The sequence below is a fragment of the Sparus aurata genome, chromosome 11 (genome assembly GCF_900880675.1).
Source record: "Sparus aurata chromosome 11, fSpaAur1.1, whole genome shotgun sequence".
NCBI classification, from domain to species: domain Eukaryota; kingdom Metazoa; phylum Chordata; class Actinopteri; order Spariformes; family Sparidae; genus Sparus; species Sparus aurata.
Window position 1 is genome coordinate 33,178,501 of NC_044197.1, and position 24,904 is coordinate 33,203,404.

Here is a 24,904-nt window from a genome sequence, read left to right on the forward strand (position 1 = left end):
ATGCGTGCACATACACATGCGCACACGCACACACGCGCACACACACAATAAGGATAATTTGAGTTTAATCAAATGTTGTTACTGTTTTACTGTTTAGATAAATGTGATTGAATACAACACAAGGGTTTAAAAAATTTAAATTTGTTCTAGTCCTTTGTGCTACAAATTCATTAATGATGAATTGAGGATTCTCAGAGCTGGGGGGAATGAAGCTGCTCTGTAGTCTGCTGGTATGTCAATAGACACTTCTGCATCTTTTGTCAGCTTGCAGCAGTGTGAACAGACTGTGGGTGGATGGGTATTGTCTTTTAGTATCTTTGGGCTCTGTGCAGACATCTCACTTCACTGATGTCACTGATGCTCTGTAGATGGTACCAGTGATGTTTCCAGTCAAGTTACTTTGACCAGAGTTGACCAAAATCTTGCTCTGGAATATAGGCTTCCTAAGTTATCGTAGGAAGTAATGCCTTTTCTGTGCTTTTCTAACCAGGGTGGTGATGAGTTCTCTGTGATGAAAATTCTAAGGAACCAATAACAGTTCAACTGCTCTACCTCAGCTCCACTGATTAGAATGTTGTGTGTTTTTGACTTCGTTTTTCTAAAACCAACAATCAGCTCCTTGATTTTGCTGACATTGAGTAGTAGATTGTTCTCTGTGCACCACTCAGTGCGTTTACATGACACTCAAGAAAACCAAATTACTGTGTTAGTCCGACTATGATCAGATTTTTAAGATGCATGTATACACCATAGTCTGACTTAAATCGGACCGGATCGGATTTCTCATAGTCGAATTAAAGCACCCAGATTATTCGATTGATAGTCACATTACTCCTGCATGTATATGTTCCAACGGATCGGATCGGACTTTGCGTTCTGAGCAGGCGCAAGATTTTTCCCCGGGCCGTGAGCCGGAAGTAGACGGATGGCGGCGGTGGCGTCTTTCCTCCGAAATCACAGCAAGAAAGAGCACCATTGTGCGCCTAGTTTGTGTAATTATCATGTACACCATATATGAAGTATACAAAGATGTAGCTTCGTCTCGCTCTTCGTACACCATCTTTCTAGAATGCCGAGGCAGCTGGTGACGTAAAGAGGTCAGCCAGAGGTGGCTCTGTTACCACTAGTTGAAATAGGTACAGCGCCACCTCACGTACTGCGGTATGACATGCTCCGGCCAATAATCCGATTTTCTCACCGGCATGTATACTCGGATAATTGCAGTTGTCTTGATTGAGTAGCATAGTCGAACTATGGCTGTAATCCGACTAAGCTGTGCATGTAAACGCACTGACTGTGTAAGATTGTTTATTTCTTCCACATGTGACCTCCCATTGCTGTCAATGATGTTGGTGTCATCTGCCCACTGAATATTGAACATCTTTTGATGTCTGGGGCCAGGGCTGGACTGGGACAAAAAATCGGCCCTGGCATTTTTGGCTTAGACCGGCCCCTCATAATTAGCGGAGCACAACCGGAAAAAAACCCCATAACTTTTTGCCTTTAGGCTTATTAGAAATCTACAGTTTATTATTACTTTAGAAGTCTATCAAATAACCATTGTGGAAAGCAAATAAGTACATTTACTCAACACATAGTTGAGTAAAGGTATATTCTATGTCAAGCATAATGTATCATTGGCATCCGAGATCTCAGAAGTTATCTATCATAGCTATCTATCATGTCCGCGGATTTGGATTAACGGGGGAACACCTGGGGAAACACCGACGTCATCGACATGACGTATACCGTCACGCCTCTTTAGGAGCTGCAGCGCCGGCTTTCTGTGTGAATTACACACCTGAAGGCGGAGATGCTTCGCTCTGTGTGAATCACCATCGGCGGAGAATTGGCGAACCACCGCTCCGGAGATAATGCGGAGAGGCTGTTTAAAAACGGCTTATATTGAAGACGGACCAATGGGCCGCCCCCTCTAAATTGTGCACTTAGAAAAAAAGGAGGGCTGAGTGAGATTGGATTAGCCCAATGTCCTTCAAGAAAATCAACCAATGGGCCATCACGGTCGATAAAAATTATTTAAAAGCCCAGCCCATAAATGTGCGTCGGCCCACCGGGCATTGCCCGGTATGCCAGATGGCCAGTCCATGCCTGTCTGGGGCCCGTATTCACAGACTTTTATCTTAACGTTAGGAGTACTCCTAAATCGGACTAAAAGTTTTTATGTAGGAGTTGTTTCTTAAAAGTAATTCACAAAGCCACTGAGACCTACTTTTAGTTATGAAAACAGTGAACTCCTAAACTAGAAGCAACTCTCTGTTGCTCTGGATGATGTCATTTTATAAGGACGCATTTAGAAGCGGTGACAACGGTGATTGGTTGTTGAGTGACAGGGCAGCATCCTGTGCGAATCTGCCAAGTCCATAATTTATAAAGTAAAAATTCTACCACAAATTACCTATCATATTTCACCAAACACAGAGCGAATCGGCATCTCTGTGATTTGGGGTTGTTTTTTTGTTTTTCCTAATGTTTTTTGTGTTTTCCTCACCTTTTTTCTGCCTTTTTCCAGATCGAGAATTATGGAGGCTGCGTTGGGGAAATATAAATGAAAATTTTGACAGCATTTTGGGTGCAAATTCAGGAGGCTCATCAGAAGAGCGAAATCTCGAAAGATGATTAGATGGATTGCATGCATGGCAGCATGCGGTAAGGAACACTTTTTATCTTTCATCAGGCTCACCAGTTATTATATTAAAAATATCCATATCTAACTGTTGTGCTGCTCCAACAAGGGCTCCGGTGCGATCGACCCGGGGGATAATGTCAGTAAATTCGAGTTAAAACACAGACTTCTCTTTTGCCGTGCGAATGGTCTGCACGAAACACCGACGTGGTGGGATCATTTCTAAATCACTTGAGGTCCCCAGGTAATACTAGTCCCGTGCGAAGAGCTGCATTTTCCCCGTAGCCTAATACCGGAGTGTTGCCAAACATTTTAACTCTGGCGTTATTGGATTGTTTGGGGACGTTATTGCTTCCCTCACCAACTCAACCACAACTTCAATCTCTTCACGGTCCATCTGACATCGTTTTAATAATTCCATGTTATTTAGCGTCTCCAAAACATTCGGCTGTGACCAGGTCTTAGTGAGTTAGGAGTCCTCTGGACTACTTCTAAGGTCTCCCAGACTTAGGTGCTACTTTTAGGCCTAAAATGTTTTGTGAATAACTCTTATTTTCAAAAATTAGGAGTCCTAAAGTTACGACTGACACGCCCATTATTTTTAGGAGTTGCTTCTAAATTCGCCTGTTAGGAGCTACTTTTAGCCTTAAGATTCTTTGAGAATATGGGCCTGGGAGTGCAGTCATGGGTTTCAGTGTGAACAGGAGGGGGCTGAGCACACAACTCTGGGGGGCTCCAGTGTTGATTAATCCAAACCATCTGGGGTCTGCTTGTGAGAAAGTGCAATATTCAGTTGCAGAGTGTTGTACTTAAGCCCAGAGTATCCAGTTTCTAAGCAGCTTAATTTATAAGATTGTGTTGAATGTAAGGGTACAGTGGTCGGAATTTTTAAGGCTGGCCGCTGTTGCAGTATCGACCGAGTTAGATTAAAATTTAGATAAATATTTATTTGGGGGATTTATGGATCACTAGGAATTATTAAATTCATTATTTGTCCTCAGAGATGATAACCTAGTCCAAGCAATAATATCAATAACTTATCTTGCAGTACATTCAAGAATAGGCCTAAAAACCCACCAAGTAATGGAAAGGAAGTAACTCTAAACTCAGATAGCAGTGTAACAGTGTATTGTACCGACATGCAGTGGCTGAACTTGAGCTCACAGAAAACCAGCACACCAATCTGTGTATAGCTAACATATTTATTACTGAACTATACTCACGGGACGAAACACAACAGCACACTAGAATTCTGAGTCACACAAACACAAGACAATGAAGAATAAATGAATGTAAACCCTGGAGAAATGCAGCAAAAACTGAAAATGAGGCCATTACTGCTGGTGAAAGTGGTGATCAATTTAGAATAAGCCAATTACCTTACCTAATAAGTAATTAACTTATTTACCCAGACAGCAGAAATGGAAATGTACAGATCACAGATTTTGATTGTGTCCGATGCAGGTGTTGCAGAGGAACTGATGCCTGGCAGGCGTCAAGGGAGGAACATTACCTTATCTGTCTGGTGTGGTACCCCAAGGTGATCTATTGTATATCAGATTATATAACTTCTCATAAATATGTCTGACAAGTACAAATGATTTATGATTGCCAAATTGAATCTAAATCAAAGAAAGCTGCTTAGTGCCAGACGGACAAACCAGTTTTCTAAATAGTAGACCATCTGCTCTACTTCATGAGCCACAGCGGCCCCCAGAAATAATTGAGATTATACATGTGCGTGTAAATTACAGAATAAACAACAAAATGAATTTTCAAAACACAAACATAATGTTTCTCTATTATGAAAGATCCTTTACATTACCCATGGTAGCTGTTCGACTGTCTTCCTGATCAGAGCCCACTCCTGTATGACTGGGACTGCTGCTCTGCTCTGCCTCTGGAGAAAGAGAATGGGAGAGTGAGAGACTTGTTTGTTTGTTTGAAACACTTCACAATACGGACAATTTTAAGTACCAGATTAACATTCAGAGAGAGAGAGACTGACTTTATTTTTAAAAAAAGACTATTTACTTACAATTAAAAAGTAATCAAGTTTGGTCAAATTCATCACATCACTGCAGAAATTGCTGTAAAGAGACACCAATGTGAAATCAACTTATCCAAGTTCTTTGTTAGGGAAAAGAAATCTGAAATCCTCATTGACTTCAGCATGAGCAACAAACAAAGAATGTAAATCCTATTCTGAACCATTTTCAGTATTTCTTTCGATTGCTAGCCTAGCTTGTCTGAATCAAAAATTGCCATTTGTCAGATGTTACTTTTCCACCTCTTTCCTCTGATGCCCACACCAAAGATAAAATAAACTTCAGTCCATTTCTCATTATAGTGAGAGAGATGAATTACCTCTGGCTACAGAAAGGACACTTGATGGATGGATGTAGTAGGATTTATTTTTTAGATTAGGTTACTGATTGCTAGCACTCCCTGCAGAATCCTCCACTACAAGTCACCTGTCATTCTTTTCAGAGGGAAAATCACCCTTCACACTGGGCTCATCTGCCATTTTCAACTTAGGTCTCCATTCAAAGTCTTTTCTCTCATTCAGCATTTGCGTTTTCAAGGCAACAACAAAATATTTGTACATGACTTTTCCACAATCAGAATCAGTTCATGCAAGTCAAAAAGAGTAAGATTACAAAAAGACAACGTATAATATTAATTAATGTTGCTAAAGCTTCAAGGATTATATAATGGGAATACAAATCATTAAATAAAATAACAAAGATGGATAAATAAAAAGAAAAAATGGCAGAAATATATATATATATATATATATATATATATATATATATATATATATGTATGTGTATGGTATGTGTATATATGTATATATATATATATATATATATATATATATATATAGTAGTATATATATATATGTGTATATATATATATATATATATATATATATATATATATATATATATATATGTATATACTATATATATAGATAATAGATATAATATATATATATATGTATGTATATGTATGTATATATATGTATGTATATATATATATATATATATATATATATATATATATATATATATATATATATATATATATATATATATATATATATATATATATATATATATATATATATATATACATGCTGATAGTTGTCTGGGTCGCTACGCGACCGCAACAGCAGAGGGCGCCAGCTTATCCACCTTATTCCTGACTTCGTGAGTTTACCCATGGTTCATAGCGGTATTCGGTTATGCTCTTCCGGTTGAACTGGCTGACCTCGGTGTTTACGTGAACGTAGCTGTCATGCTCGCTCTAAAACCGGCTTTTAACACAAAGAAAGCGACAGAATGGATAAAAATCGGCGGTGGATACACAGTACAGATGTTTTAATAAGTCAATCAATCAATCAATCAATTAACTTTATTTATAAAGCACTTTTCATACATGAGTATGTAGCACAAAGTGCTTTACACAGGAAACATAAAACAATAATAAAGAAAGCCCTCCCACCCTCCGTACTATATACATGCACACATACGTACACACACATACATACACACACACACACTCTTACTACAGGAAATAAGGAGACATGGCAAGGCACTGAGGATTGAGGAAACGCCAACTTTGGGGCCATCCACACTGGGAGGAGTCACAGGCTGTGCCACGGGGGGCACCAGTGCCCAGGCCCCCCGACCCTGACAGACAACGACTGGCTGGGCCAAAGGGACCCAGGGACAGCACCCCCAGCAGCAGCCCAGACACAGCTCCCAGTGTGGAGTTAACCCTTAAAAACTAAAAACATAAGATAGGATAAAAACCCTGACAAAAGATAGTTAAATGAAGTGAACAGTTAAAAGGATAAAATGCATAAGATAATAATAAATAAAATAAAATAGTATCGAAGATAAATAATAATAATAATAATAAAAAAAAAAAAACAAGATAGGCACAACAACATAAAATACGATAGAACCACATAAGAATGGAATAAGAATTTAAAATATTAGTTAAAAGCCTGATTAAAAAGGTGTGTCTTTAACCTTCCCTTAAAAATAAGGTCTCTGCAGACCTGGGCTCGTATTCACAAAGAATCTTAAGGCTAAAAGTAGCTCCTAACAGGCGAATTTAGGAGCAACTCCTAAAAATAATGGACGTGTCAGTCGTAACTTTAGGACTCCTAATTTTTGAAAATAAGAGTTATTCACAAAACATTTTAAGCCTAAAAGTAGCACCTAAGTCTGGAAGACCTTAGAAGTAGTCCAGAGGACTCCTAACTCGCTAAGACCTGGTTACAGCCGAATGTTTTGGAGACGCTAAATAACAGGGAATTATTAAAACGATATCGGATGGACCGTGAAGGGACTGAAGTTGTGGTTGAGATGGTGAGGGACGCAATAACGTCCCCAACCAACCGAAACAATCCAATAACGCCGCAGTAAAAATGTTTGGCAACACTCCGGTGTTTGACTAGGGGGAAAATGCAGCTCTTCACCAGGGACTAGTATAACCTGGAGACCTCAAGTGATTTAGAAATTATCCCACCATGTCCGTGTTTCATGCGGCGCATTCACACAGGATAAGCAAAGTCTGTGTTTTAACTCGAATTTACTGACATTTAATATAATAACTGGTGAGCCTGTTGAAAGATGGAAAAATGTTCCTTACCGCATGCTGCCATGCATGTAATCCATCTAATCATCTTTCGAGATTTCGCTCTTCTGATGAGCCTCCTGAATTTGCACCCAAAATGCTGTCAAAACTTTCATTTATAATTCCCAACGCAGCCTCCATAATTCTGGACCGGGAAAAAGAGATGCTGATTTGCACAGGACTGATATTATCACATGAACTCTGTGTTTGGTGAAATATAGTAGGTAATTTGCAGTGGAATTTTTACTTTACAAATTACGGACATGGCAGATTCACACGGGATTAAGATCACAGACGACCTCCGCAATTATTACAAATTACTGGAGGTCCCCACGTTATTCTAGTCCCGTGCGAATAGGGCTTGCATTCCATCTATACACAAATTGTCTTTGACACACATTACAATATAGCCTACTGGATATTGTTGCGAAATGGCCCGGATCAACACACAATTCACGAATTTTAATGGAGAGTGGTTTGACGCAGCTTTTCGAGCAAATGCCGTTTTTATTTATTGCCGTTTTTTTATTTATCTTCAAATTTGTCATTTTTGTCCGAAGCGTTTTTGTTTGGCGGGGGGTGGGGGGTGCACTTAATTCTCCTCATGAATACATTTCTTTATCCAATATCTTTCCATAGGCTTTGTGACGGGCTTGTAAGCAACTTCCTTATTTTCACTTCGTGCATTGCGTAGCCTAAATAACTTTTCAATGGGCTGCCCTGTCACTCAACAGCCAATCACCGTTGTCACCGCTTCTAAGTGCGTCCTTATAAAATGACGTCATCCATAGCAACAGAGAGTTACTTCTAGTTTAGGAGTTCACTGTTTTCATAAGTAAAAGTAGGTCTCAGCGGCTTTGTGAATTACTCTTAAGAAACAACTCCCACATAAAAACTTTTAGTCCGATTTAGGAGTACTCCTAACGTTAAGATAAAAGTCTTTGTGAATACGGGCCCTGAGGTTCTCCGGCAGGCTGTTCCACAAGCGGGGGCCATAGTGGCTAAATGCCGCCTCACCGTGGGTTTTAGTTCTTGGTTTTGGTAGGGATAAAAGGCCAGAGCCGGAGGACCTCAGGGTCCGCGAGGGTTGATATGGTAAAAGCAGGTCAGATAAGTAGGAGGGCGCAAGGCCGTTAAGACATTTAAAAACCAGTAAAAGAACCTTAAAATCGATCCTGAAGCGCACGGGGAGCCAATGCAGTGACTCTAAAACTGGTGTAATGTGCTCCCGCCCTCTGGTCCTCGTCAGCACTCGTGCGGCTGAGTTTTGTAATAATTGGAGATTTAGAGTACTCTTTTTGGGAAGACCAGAGAGCAGGGCATTACAATAATCTAAGCGACAGGAAATAAAAGCATGCATTAGCACCTCCGTACTGGCCTGGGAGAGAAACGGGCGGACTCTGGCTATGTTCTTAAGATGATAAAAACCTATTTTTGTCATATTTCTGATATCTGGAATAAAATTCAGCTCAGAATCAAAAATCACGCCCAGATTTTTTACTGATTGTGTTGGTTTAAAATGTTGTTGTTTTGGAAAAAGTTTCTCTCTCTGGCCTTCAGGACCTATAACTAAAACCTCAGTTTTGTCCTGGTTGAGCTGTAGGAAATTCACTGCCATCCATGACTTGGTGTCTACAATGCAGTTAAGAAGGGCATCAATTTGATCTGTTTCATCAGGAGACACGGCAATGTACAGTTGTGTGTCATCAGCGTAACTATGGAAGCTGATGCCGTGTCTCCTGATGACAAGAGGAAGCATGTAAAGATTAAAAAGAAGTGGACCTAAAATTGACCCTTGGGGAACCCCACATCCAATTTCATGGGTTCCTGAGGAGCATGTATCCATACTTACATAAAAGCATCGTTCTGTGAGATAGGAACAAAACCAGTTGAGGACAGTACCAGAGAGGCCGACCAGATGGCTGAGTCTGTTTAATAAAATGTGATGGTCTACTGTATCAAAAGCAGCGCTTAGATCCAGTAGAACCAACACTGTGAGCTTTTTGTTATCAAAATTCCATCTGATGTCATTTAAAATCTTTAAAAGTGCTGTTTCGGTACTGTAGTTTCTCCTAAAACCAGACTGATGTTTCTCTAAGATGTTATTTCTGTTTAAAAAGTCATTAACTTGGTTAAAAACCAGTTTTTCTAAAATTTTACTTAAAAACGGTAAGTTGGATACAGGTCGGTAGTTGTCAAAAACGTTGGGGTCTAAGTTGCTCTTCTTAAGAAGGGGCTTCACCACTGCCAGTTTGAAGGCGGTGGGAAAGACACCCGTCTGAAGAGAGCAGTTCATGATGTTTAAAAACTGTTCCTCAAAGAATCCATAAAATGATTTTAAGAGTGATGTGGGAATTGGGTCTAAAGGGCAGGTTGTTGGGTTTACTTGGGAGAATACTCGACGAAGTGTCCTTGCATCAACCAGGGCAAAACTCTCCAGTGTTTCCTCAGGCAAGGACAACAGTTCAGATGCGTTAACAGATAAAACTTGATGGGATAAGAAGCGTGAGGACAGTTCTCACAGTGCCTCACCCGTCAGTTCTCACGGAGTAGGCAGATGACATGAAGCATTAGCACGGCATTAGCCCGACGTTAGCGATGTAGCTAACGTCGGGCTAATGCTTATCTTATATTTTCTGAAGATGTCGACGGTGGAGAATTACGCAGTTACAAAAGCACAGAAGCATACAACTACCTGCACAGTAACAAAATAGGGAAAGTACTGTTGAAGAAACACAGCGAGTTTATATTTCTGAAGGCAGCAGTAGCGTCCAGCCAGAGTGTCAATCAAGCTACACATACAGCGTGGATAATGCTGAAGGAAAGTGAAGCCGTGGAGACAGGCGGCTGCTCGGACATCGCCGGGTTAGGAAAGTCATGCAGCAGCTATTCTGTGGAAGATATTCATAAACCCAAATATTTATTTTAGTGTCAAAGCCGCGAGCCGCGCTAGTCTCCGTTCCTCCTTCCTCAGCATGGCGTGTAGGGTGCAGGGCAGGACAAGTTTGTCTCAGTGGTTGATGTACTACACGAGACGTTTCTGAAAAAAACTTCAATTTTCATGAATTGTTGTGGCAACCAACAACGGCACATGTTGTACCTGAGCTCATTTTAAAAACAATTTAGCTCTTATGACCTAACGCTAGTTGTTTAGGGCTAGCTTAGCGGCAGCGGCCATCATGCAGTTGCAAGGCAACCGGAAACAGAAAACCGCTGGCGGAAGTAGTTATCTGTCATGGCAGCCCCCATAGGCTCCCGAGGAAACAGGTGGATAGTAGAGACGTCACTGACACTATGGCTCGGGTAATCTGTCAATCACAGCGGAGAAGAAGTGACAGGAGATGAAAAATGGAGAGACGCTGTGATTTTACGGAGCAAAGTGGATCAAGTGTGGCAAGTTAACAGACATCTGAGGCGGAGCTATGATGCTGATTTTAAGATAATGAGATCAATGCAGCGGAGGTGCCAAACAACTGTCAGCCAACAAAGAACTATGGAGTTACGGAGTGTAACGTCCGAAGATGGCGGGTCCAAAAAGATCGTCTGAAAACGCCAACAGTAAGAGAAAAGCTTATCGTGGTCCTCTGAGCGGCCGCTTCCAAGAGATTGACAGGAGGGTATGTGAGTTTGTTACTGAGAAACAAATTTTGGATATCAGAGTCTTTTTCTGAAGATTAGTCTTGAAAAGAGGGGTCGTCTTATTATCAGGGTCGTCCTATATTCGGGTCAATATGGTATTTTACAGCTTTCACTGCCCGCCATGCTCGGACAAGAAATATGGAGTTTTCAGCGATATTGGAATCGGTTTCAAAGGAAATATAAGCACATTTCTGAGCGAAGCAGTCAGAAAAATAATTCATAGTTTTCGTTTCGTTCGTCCTGCTGGAGGACATAACGTTAGACCGGGCGATTGTGATGAGTGATGTGTGTGATGTCCTGTGTTGTCCTGAAGTATGTACGTTGATTGCTGTGGTAGCACAGTGAGTAGAGCAGGCGACTGGGGATCAAATTCCGGAAGGGCTATACAGTGGTATTTTTTTTGTCTTGTACAGTATATTAGCCATTTAATACAATGTTTTTTAAAGAATTCTTGTAAGTCATTGTTTTATTGCTTAGTTTTCATTAAATATAAGAAAGTAGGGATAAGTAGTTGACTTGTATAAAATAACATGACACCGTGGACTGGTTTTCCTCCTGTCCTCCTCAATTTTTTCAGTCACCAGCCGCCACTGAAAAGAGGTGGGTTTTAAGAAGAGTTTTAAAATGAGACAGAGAGGAGGCCTGTCTAATGTGCAGCGGCAGACCATTCCAAAGCTTTGGAGCTGCTATGGCAAACGCTCGGTCCCCTCTGAGGCACTGTCAGAGACCGGTTGGGCATGTAGGGGTGCAGCAGCTCAGAGAGGTACAGTGGGGCAAGGCCATTCAAGGTTTTAAAAGCAAATAAAATAATTTTAAAATGAATCCTTAAATGGACGGGAAGCCAGTGGAGTGAAGCTAAAATAGGTGAGATGTGCTCATACTTGCTTGTGCCAGTTAAAAGACGTGCAGCAGCATTTTGTACCAGTTGAAGACGCGCAATGGAGGACCCGCTAACCCCCATATATAGTGCATTACAGTAATCCAGCCTAGTTGTCACAAAGGCGTGGATTACTGTCTCAAATTGCTGTCTCTGAAGGACTGGTTTGATTTTTGCCAGCTGCCTTAACTGGAAAAAGCTAGATTTCACCACAGCAAAAATGGACTCAGACCTTAAATTTAAAAGCCAGATTAAGGCTTTTAAATTTAAGGTCTGAGTCCATTTTTACACCCAGATTGTTCACAATTGGCTTGTGATACTGTGCCAGAGAAAACAAATCAACTTGGGGGAGGGTCACAGAAGTGCCACCAAAGACCATGACTTCTGTCTTTTCTTCATTCAAATTCAGAAAATTTAAAGAAATCCAAGCTTTAATGTCATGTAAACACTTTAGAAGTGGTTTAACGGAGTAGGAATCAGCCTTTTTGAGTGGGACATAAATCTGGCTGTCATCCGCATAGCAATGAAAAGAAATGCCATGTTTCCTGAGAATGGAGCCAAGTGGTAAAAGATAGAGAGAAAATAAAAGCGGGCCAAGCACAGAGCCCTGTGGGACCCCATATGAAAGAGGAGCAGTGGAGGACACAGAGTCATCAAGGCTGACAGAGAAAGTCCGATGTGACAGGTAGGACCTGAACCACTCTAGTGCTGTGCCACTGATGCCCACCCACTGCTCCAAACGAGCAATCAGGATTTCATGGTCCACTGTATCAAATGCTGCAGTCAAATCTAAAAGTACAAGGACAACACAGTGACCAGAGTCAGTAGCTAAAAAGATGTCATTAAAAACTATTAAAAGCGCTGATTCTGTGCTGTGCAATGTTTTAAAACCAGATTGATTCATTTAAAAAGTCCATGAGCTGAGAATACACAATCTTCTCTAAGATTTAGAGAAGAAAGGCAATTTGGAGATAGGCCTGTAATTTGCCAAAACAGCAGGGTCCAGTCCAGATTTTTTTAGTAAAGGCTGCACATTGTCATCACCTGGTTTTTTACATATCCAGTCCCTCTTGGATCGCTTTCGGATCAATTCTCAAAACTTGTTAGAAAAAAAAAAATTAAAAAAAATCAAACATAGTACTTGTTCCGAACCCTTTTTTATACCGCGACTTTCTTATGCGAGATTATGCGCGAGGTTTTGACCAGTCCAGATGTGCATTGTATTAATATGTAATGAGGCGCGCGTTGATTGGCCGCAGGAAGGACAGAGCCGGAATGGGGGGCTAGCCTGCATGCACACAGACTCCAAAACATAAACAGCCCCCTGTCATGGCGCACACACTAAATGACGAACCTTACGGAATTCAGGCATTTATGTACGAGCCGGAGTCGGAAACCGAACGGGAGAGTGAAGAGGCAGAGACGGTGGAAGAGACACGTTTACAGCAGGATGTCTCTGAATGGTAAATTCTTTTTTTTTCCTTCTTACTTTTCACACTCGTGTTTTACATGTACGACCTAAGTTTTAATGCTGGCGGTGACGATGTATGGCGTGAAAATGACAGAGAAATAAGCAGATTCGGCGTGCTCACTCTGGCTGAGGACGGCTGTGAGCCGATGCAAGTAGCCTCCTGTGGTAACGTCACCACAGGAGCAGAGTCAAAATCTCGTGCTTTAGGAACGCGCACTGCTGTGCGCTATTCCTGTTCGGAAAAAGAGCCAAAGCGAAAAAAAATAAGCCACTTTCAAACTCCAGCTTTTCAGGCAAGTTTCAACAGAGGTCCAACACCAATATGCATGATTTAATGAAAGAAATTGCGATTTCCGGGTGATGACTCCTTTAAGATTCACAGGGACTACTCCAGAGGACAGACTGCTATTAATAACTGTGAGACATGATGGCCCAATAGTGGAAAAAGCCTCCTTAAATAATCGGGGCGGGACAGTATCATCAGGAGAACCTGAGGGCTTTAAATGATTCACAATCTCCTGTGCAACAGGCAGGGTCACAGGCTCAAATGTGTCCAACACAGCAGAGCAAGGGACAAACACTGAAGGATCAGAAGCAGGAGGTGAAATAAGTGCTCTGGTAGAAGTGACTTTATCAATGAAGTAGTGAAGAAAATTCTCACACAGAGCAGGGGAAGCCTCAATTCCAGTCTGTGGTGCATTCAGAACAGAATTGATCACTTTAAACAGCACACAAGGCTTATGACCAGTGGCGGTTCTAGACCGGTTTTAATAGGGGGGCCAGGTTGGGGCCGGCTTTTTTGTTAGGGGGCACATACAACCCGGGAAAAGACAAATCCCTCATTCAGATAAGGGATAAATGGGACTTCAAACAATGTTTATAATTTCAACAACTTTGATTGGGTAGTAAACTGCTGAGACACTTTATTTCCACCTTTCCCTTCAGTAAAAAAATCAGTGCAAGAAATCTGTCATTGTATTATTGATGCAGACTCCCTGTCGGGGGGGCCACAGGGGGGGTCCAGACTCAGAGTTACGGGGGCACTGGCCCCTGTGGGCCCACCCCTAGAACCGCCCCTGCTTATGACAGTTTAAAATAACAATATCAGAAAAATATTTTCTTTTAGCCTCTATCACAGTGGATTGATAATGACGCCAGCAGTCCCTAAGTATTTGAAAAGACACTTGCAATTTGTCCTTTTTCCACTTTCACTCAGCTCTTGACAGTCCTGTCTGGCAGTGCAAGGCAAGGCAAGGCAAGGCAAGTTTATTTGTATAGCACAATTCAGACACAAGGCAACTCAAAGTGCTTTACAGGCACACACAAATTACATTAAAAGACATAAACATTTTATTTAAAAGAAATTAAAAATTGCATTAAAAAAAAATATATAATAATAATAATAACAATAATAATAATGAAAAATAAATAAAAATAGCATTTTAAGACCAGTAAAAACATTAAGAGACAAACATCAAAACAAGTAGGCTAAAACAGAGAAGCTTTAAAAGAAACAAGACTGTAGAGTCAGAGTAATAATGCAGTTCAAAGACTTGAATTGCTTCAGTTAAAAGCAGTGGCAAAAAGAAATGTTTTAAGTCTTGATTTAAAAGAGGTGAGTGTTGGAGCAGACCTGCAATTTTCAGGGAGTTTGTTCCAAATATGTGGCGCATAGTAACTGAAAGCTGCTTCTCCATGTTTACTTCTGACTCTGGGGACTGAAAGCAGACCGGTACCTGACGATCTCAGAGGTCTGGATGGTTCATAGCACGGCAGCAGATCAGAAATGTATTTTGGCCCGAAACCATTCAATGCTTTATAAACAAACAACAGGACTTTGAAATCTATTCTTTGATAGACAGGAAGCCAGTGTAAAGATCTAAGAACTGGAGTGATGTGATCTACTTTTTTGGTTCTTGTTAGGACTCGAGCAGCAGCGTCCTGAATCAGCTGCAACTGTCTGATGGAGTTTTTAGGGAGTCCTGTAAGGACACCATTACAGTAGTCGAGTCTGCTGAAGATAAAAGCGTGAACACGTTTCTCCAAATCCTGCCGAGACATAAGCCCTCTTATCCTGGATATATTCTTAAGGTGATAGTAGGCTGACTTTGTAACTGTCTTAATATGGCTGCTGAAACTCATGTCTGAGTCCATAGTCACACCAAGGTTTCTGACTTGGTCTGTAGTTTTCAACATTACAGACTGAAGCTGAGCAGAGACTTTAAGTCGTTCTTCCTTGGATCCAAAAACAATTATTTCAGTCTTATCTTTGTTTAACTGAGGAAAATTCTGACACATCCAATCATTGATTTGTCCGATGCATCTACTCAGGGTATGTATGGGATTATAGTTCCCTGGTGATATGCTTATGTAAATTTGTGTGTCATCTGCATAACTATGGTAGCAAATGTCATTGTTTTCCATTATTTGAGCTAGAGGGTTGTGCGGGTTGTTTCATTCAGTGCGGGTTGTTTCATTCAGCCAAGGCTCTGATTTAGCTTTCTGCTGCCTGGTCTTTAATGGAGCCGCAATGTCTATGGCAGTTTGACAGGTGTCAAGAAACAATGAGTTAAGAGCCTCTGTATCCTCACACACAGACTCGTGAATGATGCAGTTCTCACTGAAAACTGCGGAGAAGAGAGCAGCAGCGGAAGGGTTAATAACTCGACATCTGCGAGCAGCAACGCAAGGTTTAACTGTGGGACAGAACACAGCAGCTTCAAACAGTACAGGCATATGATCCGAGAAAAAGGCGTCCACAGACCTCCAGGTTAAGAACAGGCAGACCATACGATAAAACAAGATCCAGTGTGTGACCACGTTCATGTGTAGGCCCAAGTACAGACTGCACGTGATTAAAAGAGTCAATGATGTTTAAAAAGTCACGCGCCAAAGAGTTTTCAGGGCAACACACATGAATATTACAATCTCCAACAAGAAGGACCCGGTCATATTTGGGCATAATATCAGCCAAGAACTCCAAAAAATCTGTTAAAAAATCTTTGTTATATTTGGGAGGCCGGTAGATCACAGCACACAGCACCGTGTGAGAATGCCCCAGCTCAAACAGGCTGAGCTCAAAATGGGTGAAGGAGGATGACAGCGATAACTGTTTACAATTAAAGTTACTCTTAAAAACAGTCGCAATTCCTCCTCCTCGGCCAGTGGTCCGCGGAGAGTTAAAAAAGCAGCACTCGTCAGGTAAAAGTTCAGTGAAGACACTGGACTCACCGACACTCAGCCAGGTCTCGGAGATAAAAAGGAAATCCAGTTTCCGGGATATGAAGAAATCCTTAAGGATAAATGATTTGTTCGCCAGCGATCTGGCGTTTACCAGGCCAAACCTGGCAGGAGCTGGCGGGTCAACAGCTGACAGGGAGGCCCGACACAGAGGCCGCAGATTCCCCAGATTTATTCCACGCCAGCGGGGACAGGGAGAGCAGGGTCCGCGGGGCTGGAACATCCCATTCGAGCCCGCCACCGGTACCAACCAGGCAGCGACAGGGTCCAGCGATACAAAGTCGAGGCCCCGCTCCATATCCTCCTCGATCAGAACGAACCAACCCGGCCCTCAGCCTCACCAGACAGCCACTACGTTTGCCCTGGTGGCGGTGGCGTTTTCGCAGAGGAAGTGGCGCTGGAGTGCGGCAGAGGTATGACGGGAAGCCAGAGAGGAAAGGAGGCAGAGTTTTTTGTCCATAACTATCAAAGTTGACCAGATTTTTGGCGGATGTTCTCAGATCTAGCAACGTTTGGCGATCATACACCAGCAGAGTGTTGACGGTATGTGTATGTTACGAGCAACAGAAACACACACAATAGTCGGAGCAGGTGACGTCCCGCCTCACACACTGGCGCCATCTTCCTACTACCATAAATAAAAAAGTGTATAATTTTCTGTCATGGAGTACGGAAGCGCATTGCATTCACTGGACAAAAAAAAAAATCAGACACCCTATATCGTAATTATGAGAAAAGATCTCGTAATTACGAGATCCGAATCTCGTAATTATGAGAAAAGATCTCGTAATTACGAGATCATACTTTTACAGTAAATACTCCCGGTAATAAACTGAAGGTATCACGAAGGTATCCGGATTTCAAAGTAAAGGACGACATGAGAAAAAACAACAACAACAACAACAAAACATTGTTTCCATAAGTAGTTCAAGATTTATAAACTGCTGGATTAAGCACTTCCTAGACTACTTGCATGCATAATATGAAGTACTTTTACTGTGTACTTTTCGAGTAATCCTGTGTCAAAATCCTTTACAGAGAATAAGGACATTTCGCCCAACTTTTATGTGTTATTAAAAAACGTATTTTCTATTAGTAGACCAAGATTCATATACTGCTGAACTAAGTCCCTATACTTGTGTAACTATGGTACTTCATGTACTTCTACTGTGTACTATTTAAGTAAATCTCTGTCAAAATCCTTATCCTCGTATGCTTCATGGGTCTGACTGAGACTGCCGTCTGACCCACACAGTCACCACCAGCCACTCATCAGAGCGGCTTCAGTACGATTATCGTAAATGTTATTCACAATCAACGACGCACCTTTCCTTATCTCATAAGTACTAGATCTTTTCTCATAATTACGAGATCCTGATCTCGTAATTACGAGATCTTTTCTCGTAATTACGAGATAATGTCTAATTTTTTTTTTTTCCAGTGAATGCAATGCGCTTCCGTAAATGGAGTATATATTTTCACTGAAAGAAGAGAAAGCAGGCTCGCTGCCAGTTGCAGTGTCCTATTTAGTATAAGAATTTATTTTTCTTTCACCCATTGAAGAATTGTGTTTTCAGCATTTACCCGCTCTGCAACAAAGGTCAATATACAAGCAATAAGCTATGGCTGTACTTAACTGTGATTTTAGCACAGCTAACAGTTGTTGTTGGTCACTAAGAGAAGCTAGGTTTCTTTAACCCTTTAATGAAAAAATACTATAAAAGCAATTTTTACATTCATCTATGATATGCTTTATATCTGCCAACATTTGGTCAGGAGAACATAACTACATGAGTCCTCCACAATGGTGACGAAGCCCTGCTGATATTGTGTATGCCCCTCCTTTTGAGACAGCATGACTGATGACAACTTTTATAAATAAGCACACTTTTTGCTTGTGCAGTGTTGGGTAAAGTTACTTTAAAAAACACATACCTACATATAAACAATTAAACTTGCATTCACTGTGATGTAATTCTTGTCTTTTTCACCCAAAAGATGTAAAATAATGGGGAAAATAAGTAAATGCTGTCCTCTCTGCCATCTTTCTTCACTGAACCGGCTGTACACAACTGTAGGTTTCCCTGCCGCTGGCACACAGCTAAATGCTGAGCAGCAGGACAGAAACAGAAACAGTGCAATGCTTCAGGAATTTTTTTTTTGTTTGGTCGAGACAAAGGGAAAGAAAAAGACTGCAACTTTTTTCCAGTAATGGATTACTTTTGTCAAAAACTAAATATCAGATTACTTGAATTGCATGACTAACATGTTATATTACTCATTCCAACAAAAAAAATAATTTGAGTTCTCTAATCGATTACTTTTCGACAAGTTCACCCAGCATTGCTTGACAGTAAGAACATAGTTGACAACCCTAACCCTAACCCTTCATGAAGTGAAGTGTAGGTGTCACTAATTGGAGCAGATTCTTCAAAGAGTACCAACAGAATTTGGGATCATGAAGCTACTATGTGGTGACCTGCTTGCAGTGCTGCTGTCTGTTTAAGAACTGAATGCTGGGTATGTATTCTGTGCTTCAAAACATGATGGCTGTTTCACCAGTGACTTGTTATCAAAAAAAGGCTGTTCGTGTCTGCACCAAAAAATACATCTAAATGTTGTATGCAAAGCAAGAGCATAGTTGAGACTCCTCCTCAAAACACTTGGGACTCAACACAGACTCAAGATTTGGGCCTTGTGAACAATCTTTATTCTTTATTTTTTGGTGCATTAATGTTAAGAAAATGTAGGAGGAGCATCTTTCCCTCATGCATAAACTTACACATCTGGTGCACACCGCCACAGATGACAGCAACCCTATGTCGATGAGCACTACCCCTGCCGCTGTCATATTCGTCATACATTTGCCTATAGGACACACAAAAGGTGCAAACAAAAGAATCACCAAATGCAATGTTTGCTGAATTAATGTAAACGGTCCTGGATCGACTACATCAAACTTCATCAGGTACCTGAAAACACACCCAGATAGGACAGTCAATGTAAAAGTTAACCTCAGCGGCGGTTAGCAAACATGTTTAGCATTGGCTATCTAATGTTATCATTAGCTTGTGTAGTGGGCAACTACTTTCTTAAATTCACAATAAACTTACTTACTAACTATAAAATACACTCACAGTTGGAATACCAAATCAGAGGTGAAACAGCAGGTCTTCAGTCCAAAAGGTGTTTATTCACAAACACAGAACACACACACACGAGCCATCCCGAGGTGAACTGAAAAACTCTTCGCTGATCATCCAGCTTATATACTTTTGGTCCAGATAGCCGTCCATGGCCCTGGACCATCCTTCTATCATTTTGATCATCCTGGGCTTGCCAGTTACTATTCTCATTCCTGGATGTGTTTTTAAAAGCCTGCAAATGCCTAACCCACCCCCTTCCCTCCTTGGGATTTGGGTGATCTGTGGCAACACCTGTTGCTCATTTATTTCAACATTGTCATTATAAAAGGCTGCATCAAACATTGGTCTTTCCCTGACATCCCCGTCAGACTCAAGCTCAATGTTAGAGCTCAGCTGGGACTGCAAGGAATATTCCAAATCTATTCATATGAATGATTATGACCCAGTATCTTATCTGTCATCACACTTGCTACTAGCTTTGTAGCTTAGGGAGTTCACTTGATCATGAGTTTAATGTTCATGCAAGAAATCATTTTTGTCACACAAAGACAGGTGCTAATTTTCACAAATGGTAGATATCTCTTTTTGAACAAACTGTTCATGTTAGATATCGCCAGTTTAGGGACTTATGGCAGTATATTTCAAATTATTTGGCAGCTATAGTGTTTTGGATTTAGCTACTGTAGCTGTGTATTTATGTAGCAAAAAAAGCGAAATACAGTTAATCATTTGTGTGTTTTTTGTCATATGGCATTGCAATAGTCTGTTTAAAGTTATCACGTACCTAACAACTAATCAGGGCTGATAATACTCTATGCTTATAGATAAGGAGTGATGATAATACAGTACATGCTTTAAATTCCTTATTCCTTACTCTTTATAGATATGCAGTGTTCTACGCAGACCAGATGGCATGCAGCAGGTGATAGAATGCTCTTTAAAACCATAAGAAACTTGAGACTTGATTTGGACTTGCCCCTCAAAGACTTGAGACTTGATTTGGACTTGTGGACATCTTTGTTTTGCAGCACAAATATGACTTGGAATGTGAGGAAAGGGCTCTGGAAAGGGATAAGGCTATCTGTGCACAGAAACAAGCTGTAGAAATTCAGAGGTTAAAAAGCATTGTGAAGCTATGTGAGGCTGGGCTGCAGCCTTACATAGCTGGAGAAAGAGTGACAGCAGTTACGGCAAAATAAGCTGGAATTGATCAAGACTACAACTCGTGATTTGACTGGTGCAGCTAGCTCTCCAAATTTTGATGTCACTGGCTGGCTATGTATCTCAAGGTAAAAATGCCAGTATTTGTGACAAAATTTAGGGGAAATTTAGGGGGCTGTTATAGCAGATAAGTATGCCTTGACTGAAAGTGTGGGTTGACTATGGAGGCAGAGATAGTGCTGTTAGCGGTCATCAGAATACTCAGGAAGTGAGCCTAATTCTTTCAAGTCTGGCAACAATAGTGGATTCATTACTTTTGCTTGGGAAAGGTAATTGAAAAGCTTAATGTCCCATTCTGAAATTAAAGCATGTGTCCAAACTAGGTCACCTCTGGTCCTTTGGCTCCAGTACTGTGGTAGCTTCTTATGCCTTCTCTCAAAAGACTTGAAGAAGAATCCTAGTTTAATTGCCCATCCCTAAGCATATACAGAGTATCTGCAGCATACACGGATGCTCTCACCAAACTATTTCCAACTCATTGACTCTGGCTCCACCAAGCCTGAAGTTCTCTTCTCCACCATAAACACACTTCTCAAACCCATTGAAAACACCTTAAGCTCCTTCACAACCAATAAATGCAACTCCTTCCTTTCATTTTTCCAAACAAAAATTGACAAAATTGACAGCAACCTGTCAACCTCTATTGCCCCTAACTCCCCCCCACTCCTTCAGTTGGCACCTTGCATGGCATCAGTGACAAGTGTTGTAAAGAACTTTGAGCAGTCAGTAAACTGGAAAAACACTGTAGAAATGCAAGCCCATTTACAATTGTAAGCTTATGGGAAAACCAAATCAGTCCTTTTAACCCGCTTCCTCACATCCCATAGCAGCAATTAATCAACTTCTGACCTCAAATGGTAACGTCTAACCTCTCTTTATCCTGCATTGATAGTGTAAAGGACTATTCATTATTCTTTCCACTATCAATGCACTATTAAACTATTCTTATTCATTAAGCCAGATGACACTAATCAGGCAGAAAATTAAACTTCAGGCATGTCTAAAGGACATAAAAATCTGGATGACCTGCAATTTTCTGCTTCTGAACTCTGACAAAGTTATTGTGCTGGGTCCAAAACATCTTAGAGCAGTGGTTTTCAATAATTTTTTGTCATGCCCCCCCTAGAGTAGAGGACAGAAATTTTTTTGCGCCCCCCCCCCCCGAATTGAAATACTATTAAGAACTTGATAATATTTATTTATCTGTATAAACCACTGTCTGAGATGCAACATTCTGCATACAATCACCTGATTATCAAAATGGTTTCATGCTGTCCACTGCCAGAGTTTTTTGCATAAAACACAAACAGGTCTTTCCCCATTTCTGACCGGGTTCATGGTAAACCCAACGTCTATGTAAGCATCGTCATATTTCCTGCTGCATAGTTCCCGACCGAGGGATTAGCAGAAGAGCTTGTGTTTGTCTTTTTTTAGAGGTGTCAACACGGAGTGTTTTATTCTGAAAAGTAACCGGACGTTATATTGTTATTTCGTCACTTGACTTCCTGTCTGCTCGGTGCAAAATTCAGCTGAATTGCTGCGTCGTGCTCCGGCATCCGCCAGATATATAGAAGTCCTGCGTAGCTGTTCTGGGGGGCTCCGGACTGCCGGAGCTGGACGGAGCAGACACGCAGCGCAGCGGACCTGGTCGAAGTTAACACATAGGTTTCACTTTTACTTTAGTCTATCATCTCCGCTGGCGTGACGGAGACGTAATGCAGCAGACAAGTATCCAGTGAAAATAGACCTTCGCGTCCTGCCCTGCCTCTCACGCCCCCCCTGACACCTCACTGCGCCCCCCCAGGGTGGCACGCCCCACCATTTGAGAACCACTGCCTCAAGCCTGATTTATGCTTCTGCGTCGCGGCGACGGCGTAGCTACGTCGTCGACGCAGACCCCTACGCAGACCCTACGCCGTAGCCTGACATGCGCCTCCAAAAAATCCTGACTACGCGTCACGTCGACGCGTCGAGACGCGAACAACAAGGACTGCGATTGGTCTGCTCAGAACGTGATTTCCGGCAGTTGCTTTTCCGGTCAACAGTATAACAACACCGCCACCGCATTTGTTGTTCAATATCCACGAGCTCCATCTCCAAAAACACCCGCTCCATCTCAGTTGCCATTGTTTACTGTCTGACCGGAAGAAAACCAAGGAATCCGATATGAACCCCCCGAAACCAAACAAAGACACAGCCACACCCCCCTAGCCGCTTGGCGGAACAACGCATTCCCTCGACGCAGAACTACGAATGCTCAATGATGGCGTAGGGTCGACGACGTAGCTACGCCGTCGCCGCGACGCAGAAGCATAAACCAGGCTTTACACCATCTATATCTGTCAAACTTCCACATCTACAACCATAATCCTCTGATCTATGCCGTCAAACATAGACACTGCATGAAAAGTGGGATTTTCGTCAGTATGCGGCACTGTAAATTGTCGTGGAATTTCAGGTTTGCGACAATTCACGGCAATTTGCAGGCAACTCCAATAATACAAACCACGCCCCTACAAACTACGCCTACGTGTTGCTACGGTGGCCGGGAAGGACGATTAAACTCACAGCAGCAAATGCAAGCAGTCAAAGAAGAAGAAGAAGAAGGCAAATGCAGCGAAGACAAGACGGCAATGCCAGTTCAGGTGAGACGCATTTATATTATTTTTAAGTTCCCGGTTAGAAGGTGTTAACATTGAACACTTAATGTCATTTTAACCGTACGTTTGCCAACCGCAGTTGTCAGCAGCGCCTGTAGGCAGACAAGATGGAGATGCCGTTTCAGGTTAGGTCGTTTACATTTTGGGAAGATGTTGACGTTTAATTTAATGTTTGAGACGTCTTTCGCCAGACAGAAAGAGCATTAATGACTGTTTTTCAAAGACACCGGACTATTTGTAAAAAAAAAAACACATTTCGTCAAACCGATACACTGAAAATGTGCGTAAGCAAACCCATTTTGTGTCGTCTTTAACGTTATGAAAATCAGATTAATGTGTTATTTTGACACACAAAAACATTAAAAAATAGGGTCATGTTTTATATCACTTCAAATAACTGTACTGGCTAGAGATTTGTTAACGGTGACATTTAAGTGCATGTCAGAAAGTGACATACAAATACATTTATTGCAAAAATGACAGATGTATTCTGGAATCCATTTAAATTGTTCATGTTTGATTTGTTTATTGTAAAAAGCAGAAAGTTTGTACATTTTGTCAATAAACCTAATTTGCAATGTGGGTGCGATCATTTTAAGTGCAAATGTCAATCCTACCTGGATCCCCATAAAACAAACTGACACAGTTATGGTTTGCTTTCTTCAGAGTCCACAGGATACCGACCACATGTACAGTAAGAGGCCTTACAGCTTTCCACCCAGAGAGCATGTTAATGTGAGTGAAGATTAACCCAAGAGAACAACATATCCAGTGATCACAGCTGTGCACTAAGCCATGACTTTGTGTGTCTTGATTAAGGACTATAATGACAGCATGGACTAACATGATGTGGTCACCACAACCAGAGACGTTGGGATCCTGAGTGAAGACGCATCTTTCCACAGGCTTGTGGTGAGGACATGCAAAGGATCAGCAAACAACAAATCTTATTTGATATACTTAACCAGAATAATTATGTTTAACATCTGAATGCTGTTTGATCAAATTTTAGGAAAGGGCTCAGCAAGCTGAACACCATAGATAAGTCACTAGTGACCTTCATGTAACGTTCATCACTCAGGATAACGGTCTACTGCAACATCTTGAAGTGAGTTTGAAAATGGAATTTAAGTCACATAGTGTAACTAATTTTGGTCAAAATATATTTAAATGAATGATTTAAGTGAAACATTTTCTGTTAGCCTAGTGTTCGTACATTCATTTTGAGCATTCTCCTAAGAAATATATATATTTACAGGCAGTCATCGCATGAAAAATTACATCCTCATGGGCAACATCAAAGGGCAGGGTAATCATTTTCTTTGTGGAGGATGAGCAGCTGGACAGAGTGCTGGG

General features: G+C 41.4%; 1 protein-coding gene and 1 long non-coding RNA gene across 10 annotated transcripts in view; one reads left to right on the forward strand and one right to left on the reverse strand.

Moving 5' to 3' along the window:
• The window catches only part of nfic (nuclear factor I/C), a 209,864-nt gene that overhangs the window by 113,232 nt on the left and 71,728 nt on the right, over nt 1–24,904 (reverse strand). For 7 of the 8 annotated variants that reach the window (XR_003985904.1, XR_003985905.1, XR_003985906.1 and 4 more), the window contains exon 5: nt 4,470–4,544. Coding sequence is in view for 5 of the 8 variants with exons in the window: in XM_030432866.1 (XP_030288726.1) it covers nt 4,470–4,544 (75 nt within the window). In the remaining 3 variants the exon portion in view is untranslated. Of the gene's footprint in view, nt 1–3,828; nt 4,190–4,469; nt 4,545–24,904 lie in introns of those variants that run through there. The other variant, XM_030432870.1, reaches the window with a different exon arrangement.
• Nucleotides 24,214–24,904, forward strand: part of LOC115591146 (uncharacterized) — a 1,280-nt gene continuing 589 nt past the window's right edge. The window contains exons 1-3 of one of the 2 annotated variants that reach the window (XR_003985907.1): nt 24,214–24,283; nt 24,368–24,460; nt 24,561–24,590. This is a non-coding gene — a long non-coding RNA (uncharacterized LOC115591146). Of the gene's footprint in view, nt 24,284–24,367; nt 24,461–24,560; nt 24,591–24,904 lie in introns of those variants that run through there. The other variant, XR_003985908.1, reaches the window with a different exon arrangement.